This window comes from Oncorhynchus mykiss, chromosome 2 (assembly GCF_013265735.2).
Source record: "Oncorhynchus mykiss isolate Arlee chromosome 2, USDA_OmykA_1.1, whole genome shotgun sequence".
In the NCBI taxonomy this organism is placed as follows: domain Eukaryota; kingdom Metazoa; phylum Chordata; class Actinopteri; order Salmoniformes; family Salmonidae; genus Oncorhynchus; species Oncorhynchus mykiss.
The window spans coordinates 51,821,606-51,841,133 of NC_048566.1; the positions used below are offsets into that span (position 1 = coordinate 51,821,606).

Sequence of the window (19,528 nt, forward strand, 5' to 3'; positions counted from 1 at the left end):
GGTTGAGAGAATGAAAATAGTGTGGTACGCTGTCATTAAGGCAAAGGGTGGCTACTACTAAAATATATTTTGATTTGTTTTAACACTTTTTTGGTTACTACATGATTCCATGTGTTATTTCATAGTTTTGATGTCTTCATTATTACTCTATAACGTAGAAAATAGTAAAAATAAAGAAAGACCCTTGAATGAGTAGGTGTGTCCAAATCTTTGACTGGTACTGTATATTCTGACTGACAAAGTACCAGAAGGGATTGTTTAAATGTGCTCATCAACCCATACAATCTACTCTTAACATTTTGGTAAACAAATATTTCAATTTCTGTAAAAAATCTATAAACTAAGAACACAGGCAAAAGGACAGTGAAGGCAGGTTATTACATACATAGAGAAGGGTTCATCTCTTTTTTTCTATAATTTCTTCCCAATATAAATCCACAAGAATATGAATCGCACACAACAAAATTAGCTTTCGAACAAACGTACCTAAAGGCCTTGCAGAAATTGCCAACGCTGTGGAGCGTCTGCTTTGCTATCATCCCCCTCATATACTCAACATATTACGAAAGCAAGGAACTTCTCTCTCCATCTCCAACAGTTAAGTCAGGGAAAACAGATTACTTCATGATTACATCCCAGGATCCACAGATTTGTAAGGGAGGATTTGACGTTTTTTTTTTTTTACAATTTCAAGTTAAGAGTCTGTTTGCTCCCTAGGTCCCGTTAAATCATTTTCATGTTAAACTTGCGAGGGGCGTCTGCGTTGCTGCTGCTCATCCCAGCGTCTGACTTGCGTGGCACATACTCAATCTCTATGTTGTGCTTTGTGGCCCCTTTACCTCTACTCCACAGAAAGAGTAGCACCAGACAAAACAGGACGACACCAAGGAAAGATATGAAACCCATAGTGGTGGCGATGATTAAGGTCTTGATGTCGAAGGGGAACGGGACGTTGGTTCGCGTCCCATTGCCACCATTCTCATTGGGCTGGTTGGAGATGAATGCAAAGGTCTTGTTGGGTTGGTGAGGCCAGTCTGGAGAGTAGCTATGGACGTGCAGGTGGGCGAGAGATGTGTCATTGCCACCGGCGTTGCTGGCTATACACACATACGTTCCATTATCCTGAATCTGCGCGTAGCGCACCTCAAGGGTGCCATCTGGGAATACTGTGAGCCGTCCGATGGTTTTGGTCGTGATGAACTGCTTCTGGGGTGAGAGCCACATGATGACTGGGGCGGGATCACCGTCCGCCTGGCATACAAAATGAACAGTAGTTCCCTCGTCCACAAATTTCTGCTGCGCCTTGCGGTCCCGGATCCTGGACTTGCGACACGTGAAGTAGTTGGGCTGCAGGACGTCCGGGAAATCTTTAAACTCTTTTCCCTGTACGAACTCAGGTGAAGCGCAGGTGGGTTGCTGCCGGTTGAAGTTGAGCCTCCAGCGTCTCCGGAACACCCACAGCAGCCGGCAGTCACATGCCAAGGGGTTATCGTAAAGCGCCAGAGTCTCCAGGTTGCCTACCGAGTGGAACGCAGACTCCTCCAAGGTGCTCAAGGCATTGCCAGACACATTGAAGATCTTCAGATAGTTTAGGCCCCGGAACGAGTAGGGCTCGATCATAGCCAGCCTGCCCCCAACCAGGTGAAACTCCTGGAGCCTCAGAAGGTCATGGAGCTTATTCCCCTCAATGGTGTGGATGGGGTTATAGGACAGATTCAGAAACCGTAGGTAGACCAAGTGCCGGAGAGCCACGTATGGGATGGAGGTCAGGTTGCCATTGGTGATGGTCAGCGAGGTGAGGTTCAGTCCATAGAGGCAATTGGAGGTCATGGTGTCCAGGTAGGGCCAGTTGGCGATCTCCAGGACTTTCAGCCGGTACAGTCTTTTGAAGGAGTAATCCTTAATAACATAGATGTTGAGGTGGCGCAGCCTGAGAAAGATCAAACTGTGAAGGTGGGTGAAGGCCTCGGTGGGCACCGAGGTCAGGTTGCACTTCTCCAAAGTCAGCTGCTCCAGGCTGCTGAGACCATGGAAGGCCCGATGGGAGATGAACACCAAGTCATTGTCGCCCACCTCCATGGAGCGCAGGTTGTACAGGTCTTGGAACATATAGTCCAGCAGGATGACTATCTTGTTCTCACTGATGTCCAACTGGGTGAGGTTGCTGAGGCCCGTGAACACACCCAGCTGGATGAGTTTGAGCTTGTTGCTGCGCAGCCCCAATGTCCGGAGGCCGTACAGGTTGTTGAAGGCGCCGGGCTCAATAGCGGAGATGGTGTTTTCGTTGAGCTCCAGCTCCTCCAGGTTGGGGTAGGTTGCGAACTCATCCATGTTGATGGTCTTGATGCGGTTCTTGCTGAGGTCCAGCAACCGCGTTTCTGTGGGGATGCCCTCAGGGACGGACATAAGCTTCTTGCGGTGGCATATGACTGAGCGCTCCTGGGCATTGCACTCGCAGCGGGACGGGCAACCTGTGGTGGAACCAGACAGTACGGTGCCCAGCATCAGAATCAGAATGGGCTGCCAGCAAGCCACCAGGTAGCTGTGCCCACTCGCTTCCCTGGCCCCCATCCTATCGGTTACCTATGGAGACACAAGAGAGACAGAGAAAGGACATGTCAGAAAAACAATCACTGATTAGATACTCTAAATAACACTGGGCTATTTCCTTATCATTAAAATTGGTGAAAAGTGAGATAACTTTTGTATTGTGTTTTGAAGCCACATTCTGCAGTATTGCTGCATATAAAATGCTTTGAAGTGTGGGAAAAGGAGTGTCCTATGAAAACATATTATACTATTTGCTCTCTTTTGAAAAATAGTGACTACTATTCTCTGCCAGGCATTTTGACGCCAACAATGAAAAGCAATAAAATGTAAAGCGATGCCATCCTCATGTGACACAATTTGAAATTGAGTGTAAAAGATTTGCTGCAATATTAATGGCACAAAGGAAATATGAATGAATGGGGGTGAGGGGTTACTAGGAATAAGGTATGTATTTGCATAATGGAGAAAACTGACATGTATGAATCCTGCAATGCTCACTACTCTACACAGAGCTTCAAAGGCATTTCAGATGCAGGAGGCTCCTGTGAACTGATGGAATAGTGTTAGCTGAAGGATTTGCATGCAATGGTTACATCAGCACCATATTAGACTCATTCATGATCCATAAGAGGAAATGTTGAGCTCGGACAGACAGTAGATGTATCACAAAGAATTTGAATCAATTCCTGGCATTCGGGTGTGATGCTGCCTAGTTATGTTTTGTGTGTGTGCGCCGTATACCCACTTATTTTTCAGTGGGCATTGCGTATACTCACTTCTTAAATCTCCACTGCCGTTTCAATTAATAAGGCTGATGGAACAGATCCGAATGCTTAGCTTAAAATGTTGATATACAATTGATTCTTCATATTTTAGATGGGGCAATGTACCTTCGCGTGAATGTTCTAAAATTAAATTTGCAGGAAAAGGGCGTTCTAAAATGTGCATGGAAATATCCACAGGAATTGTAGAAAGAGGGGGGGGTTAAATATGCAACAATTATCATGGGTTGCTAATATGACCAAGATAATGTATTTTCCTAATAGACAATGAAAGAAAATCAATAGAACAGGATAAAGCATATGAGTAAGTCTTCATAAAAAAATAATTGCCTTCACATTTCTGTGGTGGGATTTTGTCTATAGGCTACTTTCAAGTAAGGTGAGACATACCTCGTAATATGAAGTAACATGTCCTGGTTTCAAACAATTATTTTATTTATTTTTATTTGAACCTTTATTTAACTAGGGCAAGTCAGTTAAGAACAAATTCTTACTTACAATGACAGCCTAGGAACAGTGGGTTAACTGCCTTGTTCAGGGGCAGAACAACAGATTTTTACCTTGTCAGCTCGGGGATTCAATTTAGCAACCTTTCGGTTACTGGCCCAATGCTTTAACCACTAGGCTACCTTGCACAGTACAGCTTGGGTTGGCCTGACTGTGAAAGACCAATATGGGATTTATAATTGTAGGTCGTTCAGAGTGTATGTCACTGTTTTTCATATAATTTTTTCCTTCGTCGGACGGGGCGTTTTGATTTTTTTGGGGGAAAATTCTTCAGGCACCATTACACCACTGTGTGTATGGCTTGCATAGCACCTTGCTCAAGATCAATCAGTCATTGCGAGCTCCCTAGTATTAAGTTATGGCATTTCAAAAGGGGCCAGGTGCAGCTTGAATTAACCAATTTTGAGAAGGTTAGCCAATTCATGCTGTTTCAGAGACACGTATGCTGAGCACATCTTTAGAGTGTACCGTTAGCATAAAATATTTATTTTTTCTTCTTCACCCTGTATTTCCAGCGTGAATGTGCTGTGTGAGTTAAAACAGAGTGGGGAGTGGGGCAGCAGTAGCAATCAAAGACAAATGGTGTCAAGTCTGATGTATGTGCTATGGCTAACATTCAGCTGGAGCAATCTTTTACAATACAATATAGACCATGCAGAGCCAGGGCGGTGGCTTCAGAAAGATAGATACTGGTCTTAAAATCGTAATAACAAAGAATATTTACTTTCTATCTTATCCGTCAGTGTTTTCCCCCTCCACTAACCCCGATCCCACACCTTACTCTAAATCGGGTTCATATCCAAATCCCAACCCTAACCTCTCCATACACTGATACATTATACTATTTCCCTTCTTTGAGCCACCCTCTCTTCATTCATGGTTTTGTTTAGTGTGATTTTTATATTTCTACAATTGTAAAGTGACTTTGGGTCCTTGAAAAGCACTATATAAGTCCCTTTTATTTTGTATTATTATTACTAACAATGTCATTAATAATTGATTTTATAATTATACTTTCCATTTTTATGCAAAGAGCCATACTTGCGTATTTATTGAAAAAGTTGGATTAAAAGGCCCAGTACAGTCAGAAATGTGATTTTTCTGTGTCTTGTATATATTTCCACACTATGAGGTTGGATTAATGCTGTGAAATTGTGAAAATGACAATAATACCCTTTTAGTGTAAGAGCTGTTTGAAAAGACCGCCTGAAATTGTTCCTGTTTTCGTGAGATGGAGTTTTGACCTGCCTGGTGACATCACTTGTCAATTTTCTTTGTTAAAACTTCTTGTAACTAGGGGGCAGTATTTTCATTTTTGGAAAAATAACGTTCCCAAAGTAAACGGGCTATTAGTTTACCAACAAAATGGGCGGATGGTGAAATAGACCTATTCGGTAGTCATCTTAAAAAATATAAATTAACTTACCAAAATCAATTTCAATAGAAAGTTTTCAAAAATAGATAATATTATGCAACCATTAAAACCTTTTGTGACTAGGGGGCAGTATTTTCATTTTTGGAAAAATAACGTTCCCGTAGTAAACGGGATATTTTGTCAGGAGAAGATGCTAGAATATGCATATAATTGACAGCTTAGGATAGAAAACACTAACGTTTCCAAAACTGTAAAAATATTGTCTGTGAGTATAACAGAACTGATATTGCAGGCGAAAGCCTGAGAAAAATCCAATCAAGAAGTGACTCATGTTTTGAAAGCTCTGCGTTCCAATGCGTCCCTATTGAGCAGTGAATGGGCTATCAACCAGATTCCTTTTTCTACGTATTCCCCAAGGTGTCTACAGCATTTTGATGTAGTTTCACGCATTTATGTTGAAGAATGAACGTAAGCGACTATATTGCGAAAGTGGTCACCTCTCAGAGTGATTCTCGCGTAAAATACAGAAGTAGCCATTTTTCCTCTCAGTCCTACTGAAAAGCAAATTGTCCCGGTGGATATATTATCGAATAGATATTTGAAAATCACCTTGAGGATTGATTATAAACAACATTTGCCATGTTTCTGTCGATATTATGGAGCTAATTTGGAATATTTTCCGCCGTTTTTGTGACCGCAATTTCCGGTCGATTTCTCAGCCAAACGTGAAGAACAAACGGCGCTATTTTGCCTACAAAAATAATATTTTGGGAAAAAAGGAACCTTTGCTATCTAACTGGGAGTCTCGTGAGTGAAAACATCCAAAGCTCATCAAACGTAAACAATTTAATTTGATTGCTTTTCTGATTTTCGTGACCAGGTTGCCTGCTGCTAGCTAGGCAAAATGCTATGCTAGGCTATCGATAAACTTACACAAATGCTTGTCTTGCTTTGTCTGTAAAGCATATTTTCTAAATCTGAGATGACAGGGTGATTAACAAAAGGCTAAGCTGTGTTTCAATATATTTCACGAATCTGAATATTTTCTAGTAATATTTATGTCCGTTGCGTTATGCTAATTAGTGTCAGATGATGATTACGCTCCCGGATCCGGGATGGGTAGTTACAACAGACCAATAAGAAAGAGAGTTCTAAACCTATCTGCCAACAACAGCTAGTTTTCAGTTTCCCCCTCCCAACTTAGACCACTCTCAGACAAAATGCTTGTTTGAGAAATTGGTCTTTGGTAAGAATCTATTTGACCGTAAGGTACTTAATTGTTACCCAGAAATTATTTGATATCGATACAAAAGGGGACATAATTCATGATATTCTCTCAAATTCTTCCCAAATTCACAAATTTCAGCCTTGTATTCTAACAGTATACAGTATAATTCTGCATAACAAATATTTTTCTCTTGTAAGTATGCAGAGACCTGTAACCCAATTTCATAGGTGGTGTATTGTTGGGTTTGTACACCCTATTTTTCAGGATGTGGAGCAGAACCCTCAAATGTCCTTAATAATCTTGTAATCTGGCCTTGCACACAAGTCAAGCAATACACAAAAATCTATCTTAAATACAATGTCACAAATTAAGATCCTAAACATTGACATTCACCTCCATTCTCTGTGTTTTGTGTCTCAATAGCATCCATTAGCAACTATCAGTTAACCTTATAATTGGTTCTGGGTGGCACATACATCAAACTTGCATGAACACTGATGACAAAAACATTCCTCATGTCTAAGTCATTGTTAGAAAAACGTTTGGTCCAATTCAGATGTTAGGTAATATATTTATTGTATTTTCCTATAAATTAAAATGGCAAATCTGGGTGCAATCAATTAGATTAATTTCGCAGATAAAGTTATATTTCAACAAAATAATTTCGCAGGAACGCTTTTCTGTTTCAAAACAATCAGATGATGGGTGTCAAAATCCTCTTTCTTGTGATTTTTTGTACAAGAGAAGATAGCATTTTCCCCCATTCCTCTGACAGAGATGCCTATGTAGTTGATTGTGCATAGCCCTATCAAATTTGTGACTGTCTGAAGAGCCACAATGACAGCTGAAAGAGGCACACATTCTTCTATAGGCTATACTGTAGGGGTTTCCTGTAGAGTTTATTAACTGAAATTGGGTCGCGTGTGCAGTGTCAATATTGCATGTGCTTTGAATTATGGAGATTTTGTGTGAAGTAAATACACTAAGCTAAAGGCTTCCATGCAACAATCTGATAAATAATGTGCTATTTTTTTATTTGTATATTGTTATGGTAGACAGTTAATTAAATTGTGACATATAACTACCATTGTCAATAATTCTTTCTGCAAAGCCCCAAACTGACATTAGATGAATTAGAGGGGTGTATGTTTTTTTTCCCTCACTCTCAATTTAATTTGATTCTTCTCGGGGGTCAAGGGTCAGACGGAGATTTTTTTGAACCTTTATTTAACTAGGCAAGTCAGTTAATAACAAATTATTGTTTACAATGATGGCCTAGGAACAGTGGGCTAACTGCCTTGTTCAGGGGCAAAATGGCAGATTTTTACCTTGTCAGCTCGGGGATTCGATCTAGCAACCTATCAGTTACTGGCCCAACACTCTAACCACGAGGCTAATTGTCACCCCGCATGTCAATACCATCTCAAACCAATGAGAAAAGGTTTAAAGAAAAAGTTTATAGGCACCATCTCTGCGGGATAGTGAATTGGGGTCAATGAGTCTGAGTTGAAGAACTGCCCATATGTCCCAGAGCAGATATTGCGGCCTCCAAAGTAACTCAATTCTCCTTCTCCTGTTTGTATTACATAAAAGGTGCATTATGCAGAAATCGCATTATGCAGAAATCGACATTTCCTGGGTGCTAACATTCTAATAGTTTGCAACAAAACAAGCAAGTATAGTATAGAGAATCATTGTACCATCTAAAACGCTGTGATATATATTTTCATCTATTTGAAGATGGTGTACAAAACCAGAATATATAAGACTCAAAACCAAAACGTAACAGGAAGCATAGATATAGCGCGCATAGAAATGGTCTACAACTTCTTAGACTTGCTTTCAATGAGAATGACATATCTCACATTTCTATGCGAACTTGGTCAGGTCGCCTAAAAATATATACATTGCAGCTTTAGCCTAAATTGATCCAAGTTAAAGCAGTCTGATGAGGGAGCCATACAGGATGGATGGCTTAAGCAGCTGGTGGAACATCTGACAGGGGAGAGGAAGTGCAGCTGCCAATCCTTATTTTCCGCTCCACCTTTTTGCCTTTGCTGTGTGTGCCTATTACACATTGGATATCGCTCTCTGAGATGCCATTATGTCCCACATCTTCCTCATTGACACCAAAACCTAATCAAGGAAGCGCTCAACTGTAATCCCTTGCTGGTAAAGCTACATGGCTGCAACATTTGGAGTCTAGGACCACAGTAGGGTATTAGGATGGTAATGAGTACAGGCAGTCCTTCAACGCAAAACTGGGGTCAAAATCCAGATGAAATAATACCAGTCTGATTATTTCATTCTAGCACATGATTTTCCGAGCCTCATATGAAACAAACTAAAAGCTCCATTGTTTCGATGCAGCAAAAAAAATTCCCTATTTCATTTCGTCCAAATGAAATGAACGCAGTTTCACATCTTTTTCAAGACTGTTTTAAATAAGGATATGTCGGCAGCTAATGCTCCATTGCAATTACATAAGAAGACAGATAAAGGGAAAGATGCAGAGCACATGGCTATATGAAATGCTAGCCATGTTTAAACATTTATGGCTCCATTTTGTTAACAATCCTGTGTTATCTGTCCCTTGCAGGCATGGCAATCCGAATGCAATTCCTCACTCCAATCAACTCGCCATTGAAAAAATACATTAATTTCAGCAGTAGTGAGAAGAGACCTTCTTATTGGACCAAGACCAATGATAATATCAACGAACGGCTAGATGAACGTGTAAGTGACAGCAATCTGGAGAGCTGTGGAAATGCTGCGTGAGATCATGCACAGAGGGTGTGGCTAATGCTATGTGCAATTGACAAGTTCTAGAGAAGTGTCACTTGTCGTGATTATATTCCCTGTTTACAAGATAATTATAGAGGACTGAGATTCTTATTTCAAAACACCAGGAATGGGTGATTGGCAGCTTCATAATTATGATCACAATACATTATTGGCATGAGCAAAAAAAATACTAATGATGCAGTGCTGTCACACAGACATATAAACAGGTAAACAATGAATGTACATACCATACAATTTCAGGACTTATTCACCTTTAGTGACCCTAGCCTGAAATTATGTCAATATAATGTAAAAGCTAACAGAAAATAAAGGTTCTCATTAAATGTTCTTATTTCTGGGGAAATGGAAGTCTCGGATTTATCATCTACAAATTGACCCAAAGAATTCTCTGCCTATTCATTCTTAGAACAATCAGATAAATACATAGAAATGCTCATATTTGAAGACAGTGAGGTAATACACTATATGCAAGCATGCACGCACGCACACACACACACACACACTTGAAGTCGGAAGCTTAAATACACTTAGGTTGGAGCCATTAAAACTCGTTTTTCAACCACTCCACAAATTTCTTAACAAACTATAGTTTTGAAAAGTCGGTTAAGACATCTTCTCTGTGCATGACACAAGTAATTTTTTCAACAATTGTTTAGAGACAGATTATTTCACTTACAGTTCCCTGTATCACAATTCTAGGGGGTCAGAAGTTTCAGTACACTAAGTTGACCGTGCCTTTAAACAGCTTGGAAAATTCCAGAAAATTATGTCATGGCTTTAGAAGCTTCTGATAGGCTAATTGACATCATTTGAGTCAATTGGAGGTGGATGTATTTCAAGGCCTACCTTCAAATGTAGTGCCTGTTTTCTTGACATCATGGGAAAATTCAAAAGAATTCAGTCAAAAAAAATTGTAGACCTCTACAAGTCTGGTTCATCCTTGGGATAAAGGTACCACGTTCATCTGTACAAACAAGAGCACGCAAATGGGACCATTTGTCATACCGCTCAGGAAGGTGTCATACCGCTCAGGAAGGAGATGCGTTCTGTCTCCAAGAGATGAACGTACTTTGGTGCAAAAAGTTTGAATCAATCCCAGAATAACAGCAAAGGACCTTGTGAAGATGCTGGAGGAAACAGGTACAAAAGTATCTATATCCACAGTAAAACGAGTCCTATATCGACATAACCTGAAAGGCCGCTCAGCAAGGAAGAAGCCACTGCTCCAAAACCGCTGTAAAAAAGCCAGACTACGGTTTGCAACTGCACATGGGGACAAAGATCTAACTTTTTGGAGAAATTTCCTCTGGTCTGATGAAACAACAATAGAACTGTTTGGCCATAATGACCATCATTATGTTTGGAGGAAAAAGGGGGAAGCTTGCAAGCCGAAGAACACCATCCCAACCGTGAAGCACGGGGGTGGCAGCATCATGTTGTGGGGGTGCTTTGCTGCAGGAGGAACAAGTGCACTTCACAAAATAGATGGCTTCATGAAGAGGGAAATTATGTGGATATATTGAAGCAACAAATGTGTCTTCCAAATGGACAATGACCCCAAGCATACTTCCAAAGTTGTGGCAATATGGCTTAAGGACAACAAAGTCAAGGTATTGTAGTCGCCATCACAAAGCCCTTATCTCAATCCAATAGACAATTTGTGGGCAGAACTGAAAAAGCATGTACGAGCAAGGAGGACTACAAACCTGACTCAGTTACACCAGCTCTGTCAGGAGGAATGGGCCAAAATTCACCCAAATTATTGTGGGAAGCTTGTGGAAGGCTACCCGAAACGTTTGACCCAAGATAACCCCTTGAAGCTAGGGGGCACTATTTTTATTTTAGGAAAAATAACATTCCCAAAGTAAACAGCCTATTTCTCAGGACCAGATGCTAGAATATGCATATAATTGACAGCTTAGGATAGAAAACACTCTAAAGTTTCCAAAACTGTAAAAATATTGTCTGTGAGTATAACAGAACTGATATTTATTTTTATTTTTTACCTTTATTTAACCAGGCAAGTCAGTTAAGAACAAATTCTTATTTTCAATGACGGCCTAGGAACAGTGGGTTCCAGTGGGTGCCTGTTCGGGGGCAGAACGACAGATTTGTACCTTGTCAGCTCGGGGGTTTTGAACTCGCAACCTTACTAGTCCAACGCTCTAACCACTAGGCCACCCTGCCGCCCCATATTGCAGGCGAAAGCCTGAGAAAAATCCAATCAGGAAGTGACTCTTATTTTGAAAGCTCTGTGTACCTATGCATCCCTATTGACAATTGAAAGGGATATCAACCATATTCCTTTTTCTATGGCTTCCCTAAGGTGTCTACAGCGTTTAGACATAGTTTCAGGCCTTTATTTTGAAGAATGAGCGTGAACACATTACGTAAGTGGTCAGGTGGGGGCTCTCAGACTGATTTTGGCCATTGTTCCTCCCGGTCCTAGTGAAAAGCTAACTGTCTCGGTTGATATATTATCGAATAGATATTTGAAAAACACCTTGAGGTTTGATTATAAAAAACCTTTGACATGCTTCTGTTGACATTATGGATATAATTTGGAATTTTTGTCTGCGTTGTCGTGACTGCTATTTCTGGTGGATTCCTAGGCATAACGCACCGAACTAATGGAGGTATTTGGATATAAAAAATATCTTTATGGAACAAAAGGAAGATTTGCTGTCTAACTGGGAGTCTCGTGAGTGAAAACATCCAAAGATCATCAAAGGTAAACGGTTAATTTGATTGATTTTCTGATTTTCTTGACCAAGCTTCCTGATGCTAAGTGTACATAATGCTATGCTAGGCTATCGATAAACTTACACAAATGCTTGTATTGCTTTCGCTGTAAAGCATTATTTCAAAATCTGAGACGAAAGGGTGATTAACAAAAGGCAAAGCTGTGTTTCGCTATATTTCACTTGTGATTTCATGAATATTAATATTTTCTAGTCATATCTTTTGAGTGTTGCGCTATGCTAATCAGCGTTGCTGATGACAAATATACCGGATCCGGGATGGGTAGTTCTAAATTTAAAGGCAATGCTACCAAATACTAATTAAGTGTATGTGAACTTCTGACCCACTGGGAATGTGATGAAAGAAATAAAAGCTGAAATAAATCACTCTCTACTATTATTCTGACATTTCACATTCTTAAAATAATGTGGTGATCCTAACTGACCTAAGACAGAGAATGTTTACTAGGGTTAAATGTTAGGAATTGTGAAAAATTGAGTTGAAATGTATTTGGCTAAGGTGTATGTAAACTTCCAACTTCAACTATATATACACTGCTCAAAAAAATAACTAAAATACACTAAAATAACACATCCTAGATCTGAATGAATGAAATATTCTTATTAAATACTTTTTTCTATACATAGTTGAATGTGCAGACAACAAAATCACACAAATATTATCAATGGAAATCAAATTGATCAACCCAAGGAGGTCTGGATTTGGAGTGACACTCAAAATTAAAGTGGAAAACCACACTACAGGCTGATCCAACTTTGATGTAATGTCCTTAAAACAAATCAAAATGAGGCTCAGTAGTGTGTGTGACCTCCACGTGCCTGTATGACCTCCCTACAACGCCTGGGCATGCTCCTGATGAGGTGGCGGATGGTCTCCTGAGGGATCTCCTCCCAGACCTGGACTAAAGCATCCGCCAACTCCTGGACAGTCTGTGGTGCAACGTGGCGTTGGTGGATGGAGCAAGACATGATGTCCCAGATGTGCTCAATTGGATTATGGTCTGGGGAACGGGCGGGCCAGTACATAGCATCAATGCCTTCCTCTTGCAGGAACTGCTGACACACTCTAGCCTCATGAGGTCTAGCATTGTCTTGCATTAGGAGGAACCCAGGGCCAACCGCACCAGCATATGGTCTCACAAGGGGTCTGAGGATCTCATCTCGGTACCTAATGGCAGTCAGGCTACCTCTGGAGAGCACATGGAGGGCTGTGCGTCCCCCCCAAAGAAATGCCACCCCACACCATGACTGACCCACCGACAAACCGGTCATGCTGGAGGATGTTACAGGCAGCAGAACGTTCTCCACGCCGTCTCCAGACTCTGTCACGTCTGTCATGTGCTCAGTGTGAACCTGCTTTCATCTGTGAAGAGCACAGGACGCCAGTGGCGAATTTGCCAATCTTGGTGTTCTCTGGCAAATGCCAAACGTCCTGCACGGTGTTGGGCTGTAAGCACAACCCCCACCTGTGGACGTCGGGCCCTCATACCACCCTCATGGAGTCTGTTTCTGACCGTTTGAGCAGACACATGCACATTTGTGGCCTGCTGGAGGTCATTTTGCAGGGCTCTGGCAGTGCTCCTCCTTGCACAAAGGCGGAGGTAGCGGTCCTGCTGCTGGGTTGTTGCCCTCCTACGGCCTCCTCCACGTCTCCTGATGTACTGGCCTGTCTCCTGGTAGCGCCTCCATGCTCTGGACACTACGCTGACAGACACAGCAAACCTTCTTGCCAAAGCTTGCATTGATGTGTCATCCTGGATGAGCTGCACTACCTGAGCCACTTGTGTGGGTTGTAGACTCCGTCTCATGCTACCACTAGAGTGAAAGCACCGCCAGCATTAAAAAGTGACCAAAACATCAGCCAGGAAGCATAGGAACTGAGAAGTGGTCTGTGGTCACCAACTACAGAAACACTCCTTTATTGGGGGTGTCTTGCTAATTGCCTAATTTCAACCTGTTGTCTATTCCATTTGCACAACAGCATGTGAAATTTATTGTCAATCAGTGTTGCTTCCTAAGTGAACAGTTTAATTTCACAGAAGTGTGATTGACTTGGAGTTACATTGTGTTGTTTAAGTGTTCCCTGTATTTTTTTGAGCAGTGTATAAATTCAAATTCAAAATTATTATCACAGTAACATCATTGTACAGTACAAATGATCCACCACAACCAGCACATCCACAAAGATGAGCAGAGGGGTTGCTGGGTGTTTAGCTACAGCTGGAACATGAACATGTATTCTACCTGTCACATTATCTCAGTGCCAAACCAATCCCTCTTAACTACTCTGGTTAAATACCTGTGAGCCTGAGGAAAATCCTTCTGATGATGCTGACAGTGTCTGTCCCACAAAGTGTTAAAAGAAAGCCCTAAGCCAACGCCAAGACAAACTGCTCACTCAGCTCCCAATCTAATCCCGAGGGCCCCCCTCCTCTCCTTTTTATTAGTATTCTATTTTCATGACTTTGCTAGTATACAACCATCTGCAATATGTAGAGTGGGAATCGAAATTGACACCCTTTGGACAGTCTCTAGCGCATCTACAGATGGACTATCAGTACAATTTCAACTATCAATCTACTAACATTAACCCTTAACCCTAAAATGAAACCTAACCCTAACCTTAGCAAACAGTTGCTTATCAACAGATGGTCATAATATCAACAAATCTGTAGAGCATCTAGCATTTAAGTCCGTAGACAGATGGCCATTGCAAAATTTGGATTTTTGTGGCCATTTAACCATTTCTTTGTGGATTTTGATGTGTGCTTGGGTTATTGTCTTGCTGGACGATACACTTGCAGCCAAGTTTCAGTCTCCTGGCAGACGCAACAATGTTTTTGGCTAAAATGTCCTGGTAGTGGGTAAAGTTCATGATGCCGTTGACCTTAACAAGGGCCCCAGGACCAGTGGAAGCAAAATAGCTCCATATCATCAAAGATCCACCACTGTATTTTATAATAGGTATGTGGTTATTTTCTGCTCGTGCATTCTCATGTCATCTGTCCAAAGCACTGGTTCCAATCCAATCCAATCCGTTTAGCAAATTAATGTTTTGTATTTGCTCCCTAAATAGGATTGATACAGTTACATATCGGGATATTATTTTTGGTGATATATCATATCATTTTGACAATATAGCAGTATTATCGCAATATTTTTGCGCTAGTTGGCCGAACCTGCACCAAAGCTCTAGTATTTTTCCTTCATAGATTGTTCTCCATTTAAATAGGGATTCAATTTGTTTTAAGCACTTATATTTCTATGACTGATCAAAACTCATTCTCATGGCTTTCTCTTGTCCCTCTGCAGCAGACATATGGTGAGCAATATGTTTGGAAAATCAGATTCAGTATTGAACCAGCACATTGTGAGAATTGCACAACATATTGTATCGCCACCTAAGTATCATGATAATATCATATCGTGAGGTCCCTGGCAATTACTAGCCCTAGCATGTTTCCTGTAAAAACAATTGGGCAATGTTTATATGAAGCCTTTTCAAAACAGACACATCTTTACCTCATGTCGGCCTTCTATATTGCCCTTGATTTGGCGGCAACTGAGCAAGAGACATTCAACTTTGACCCTGTTGCTGCGACCCTTGTCATGGTAACCTGCAAATAGCAGCGTTGATCAAGTTCTAAGTTACGCCAAAAAGACAGAATGCACTGCTTTAATTTCTTCACATTCCTACCAGTAAGTTAGTAGTTCGCCATACTTAACTACCTTGTAATGTATCTCCAGTTAATCTCAAAACATTGTCAGATATGTTTTGGTAATTTATATGAGATGGCTATAGCCAAGTTAGCTAACAAGCTAGCACTAAATAGTATTGGGTGGTATACCGTATTCTGGGCTTGGAAATAGCCATGGGATAGTTTTTTAATACCGTCAAAACAATTTCTTAAAAGTTTTTCGATAAAAAGTAGAAACAAATATTCAAATGTTAGGTAAATACCTGCAGTAAACTTGTGCAATATGTTAGGAGATAAATAAAAATGCATTCTTTATTAAACATGTCAAATAATGATTTGTTTACAAGCCACTCACTGTTGTGCAGCATGCGGCAGGTGACCTAGTTGGAGTACGGAATTCACAACTAAATATTTGCCAACTAGATATCTTATCACTATTAAGTTAACGGTCTAAATGCTCTGCAGTTGTGCATTTGGTTAGCTAACTAGCTACTTAGCTAAGGTTAGCTTCTTCCAAAATTAAGTTTTGCTTGCCGGTAAAAGCAGAGAATCCTGTACTGGATCAAGAACCTTGCTGTGTAGTATTTGTTTTGTGCGTGCAGCAAACTGAGTAAAAAAAATGTGTTACTTGTATAACTTCATGAGCTGGGATGTCTGTCCTGAAAATAGTTTAGGTCACAGACTGTATAAAATGTTTGCAATGTGCTCATTAGCTCATTCTCTATGGGATTTTCATGTACATGTACCTGTTAGCATTGCTAACCTTTGGGTTACAAAGGCTCAGTGGGATTTGAAAATAGCGCTCCTTGTGTTCAGTGCCAGTATTACCAAATATCCCAGTTTGGTAAAACGTTGGTATTAAGGTATGACTGTGTGGATAACGCCCAAGCCTAGCACTAAACCAAAACGTTGTCTAGAAAGTTGCTTTTAATTGCCTGGTTTGCTAGGCTTGGGCGTTATCCTAAATACGTTTTTTAAACAGATGTTTTTTTGTTGCAAAAAATAGAGCAGATACCGTTATTATTTGGACCAGGTTTTGGCATGCAGACAGACGTAAAAAAAAAAAAAAAACTTTTTCATATTGACAAAGGCAAGTTTGATGTCGGAGAAAAATAGAATGTTCATGATTTAATGTATGACAAAAGCCGGTAAGATGAAAGGGGACAATCATACTGAGGGGTTGGCAGGAATATTTAAACATAATACCTCATGACCATGTCGGCTGGCGGAAAAAAAGTTACAGCTTTGTTGCCGGTAATACCTTTTAGACAAAGAAAAGTCTACATGCTAAAGCTGACGGAAAACATTTTGGTTTGAAAGGTGTATAAGTCCCACATTTCCTCACCTATCCTCACTTCTCTGACAGAATCTGAAGGCAAAGGTGACCCTCTGTGTCATTGTGATGCTCAGCCAAGTGGTAGGACATCTCTGGCTGCCCTTGATATGGCAAGGCTTAGATTTGAGTTGACGCCAGACAGATGGGTCGCAAAGCTTTAATCCTGCAGAAAGAAGCAGGTCGGTGCAACAAGGTACAGAATTCCAACAGCGGCCAGCTGTTCCCCACCGACTCAGACTGTCGACACACACGTCCCGAACCCGACCTCCAGCAGGGTCGGAGACTCACCACCTCCCTCCACCTTACTGAGGCCCAACAACGCTGAAAACTCATACATGCAAGTATTTTGAATCGAGTGAACCAATGTTTCGCAGAAGACTGGCAAAATGTTTCACTTCTTTGCTAGACACTTTTGGAGCTTTGAGAATAACAAGTGTATCCCAATTGCTTAGTAGGATGAAAATGTATAAAAACACACTGTGACTCTGTGTTTTTGCCATGCTGCATCTCACTAAGCACAGAGTTTGGATGCTGACCTGAAATGCCTTAGTATACAGTGCAATCGGAAAGTATTCAGACCCCTTGACTTCTTCCACATTTTGTTACGTTACAGCTTTATTCTAAAATTGATTAAATTGTTATTTCCCTCAATCTACACACAATATCCTATAATGACAAAAGAAAAACTAATTTCATATCACGTTTACATGGATCTCTTTCTACTTTGCTCTGTTCATCTGTCATGTGCCATTTTACTAAGGAGTGGCTTCCGTCTGGCCACCTCTACCATAAAGACCTGATTGGTGGAGTGCTACAGAGATGCTTGTCGTTCTGGAAGATTCTCCCATCTCCACAGAGGAACTCCGGAGCTCTGTCAGAGTGACCATCAGGTTCTTGGTCAATTGGCGCAGATTGGCTGGGTGGCAAGCTCTAGGAAGAGTCTTGGTGGTTCCTAGGGTTGCAAAGGGTCAGAATTTTCCAGGAAATTTTCCATGGGAAGTTAAGCCCGTAAATCTGGGATATTATGCTTAAATTCATCAAAAACATTAGTTTATAACAGTGAACATTTTGTGGGATATAATTAAGGCAATTCTAGGTCTCAAGGTCTTGCACACTAATGAGATGCTATTGAGCCCACACTACCACATTGTCTGAGCCATGGACTACATGCTTTCTGGTAAGTTTGATTACAATACTGGGTGGGGTGAATATATTTTATATGACATACATTGGGGCAAAAAAACACATTGAAGCTGCCCAGCAACACCCATTGTGGTGGTGTTGTCATCATGTTTGACAGTCTCCTGGACGGGAAGAAGTCTCTCCAAGATATGGGCACATCACAGTCTGCCGATATGGACCCATCAAGAGGATCCTCCTGGATGATGTATTTTAGGAGAAAGTGGTAAGCAGCCTGAAACCTATAGCAGTAGTCATTGCACGAATTGAGGGAGACAATGCCATCCAATGCCAAACATAAAACTGACTATCCTACCGATCCTTGACTTCGGCGATGTCATTTACAAAATAGCCTCCAACACTCAGCAAATTGACTGTAGTCTATCACAGTGCCATCCGTTTTGTCACCAAAGCCCCATATACCACCCACCACTGTGACCTGTATATTCTCGTTGGCTGGCCCACGCTTCATATTCGTCGCCAAAACCACTGGCTCCAGGTCATCTGTAAGTCTTTGCTAGGTAAAGCACCGCCTTATCTCAGCTCACTGGTCACCATAGCAGCACCCACTCGTAGCACGCGCTCCAGCAGGTATATTTCACTGGTCATCCCCAACGCCAACTCCTCCTTTGGCCGCCAATGACTGGAACAAATTCCAAAAATCACTGAAGCTGGAGTCTTATATCTCCCTCTCTAACTTTAAGCATCAGCTGTCAGAGCAGCTTACTGATCATCGCAGCTGTACACAGTCCATCTGTAAATAGCCCACCCAACTACCTCATCCCCATAATGTTATGTATTATTTGCTCCTTTGCACCCCAGTATCTCTACTTGCACATTCATCTTCTGCACATCTATCACTCCAGTGATTAATTGCTAAATTGTAATTATTTCGCCACTATGGCCTATTTATTGTCTTACCTCCCTGATCTTGCTACATTTGCACACACTTTTCTATTGTGTTATTGGCTGTACGTTTGTTTATCCCGTGTGTAACTCTGTGTTGTTTGTGTCGTACTGCTTTGCTTTATCTTGGCCAGGTCGCAGTTGTAAATTAGAACTTGTTCTCAACTGGTCTACCAGGTTAAATAAAGGTGAAATGTAATTTTAAAAATCATGTCTGATGTTCAGACTCTGCTTGCAGACGTAAAGAGAAGAAATCTGTAATGCCCTGCCCACTTCACTGTTGCTCCAAGCAGAGGAAACTGCAGTTCTGAAATACATGAAAAAGCGTGAAGACTTCTGCCTGAAGCCCATAGACGCTGCAGCGTACATGTTGGACCCAAAGCATGCTGGCAAGAGCATC

General features: G+C 41.2%; 1 protein-coding gene across 2 annotated transcripts in view; it reads right to left on the reverse strand.

Moving 5' to 3' along the window:
- Positions 1 to 685: 685 nt before the first annotated feature.
- lingo1a (leucine rich repeat and Ig domain containing 1a) overlaps positions 686 to 19,528 on the reverse strand; it is a 267,257-nt gene continuing 248,414 nt past the window's right edge. For both annotated transcript variants that reach the window (XM_021564711.2, XM_021564707.2), the window contains one exon: positions 686 to 2,583. In XM_021564711.2, the coding sequence (XP_021420386.1) occupies positions 724 to 2,571 (1,848 nt within the window). In that variant the 5' untranslated portion in view covers positions 2,572 to 2,583 and the 3' untranslated portion in view covers positions 686 to 723. The remainder of the gene's footprint in view (positions 2,584 to 19,528) is intronic.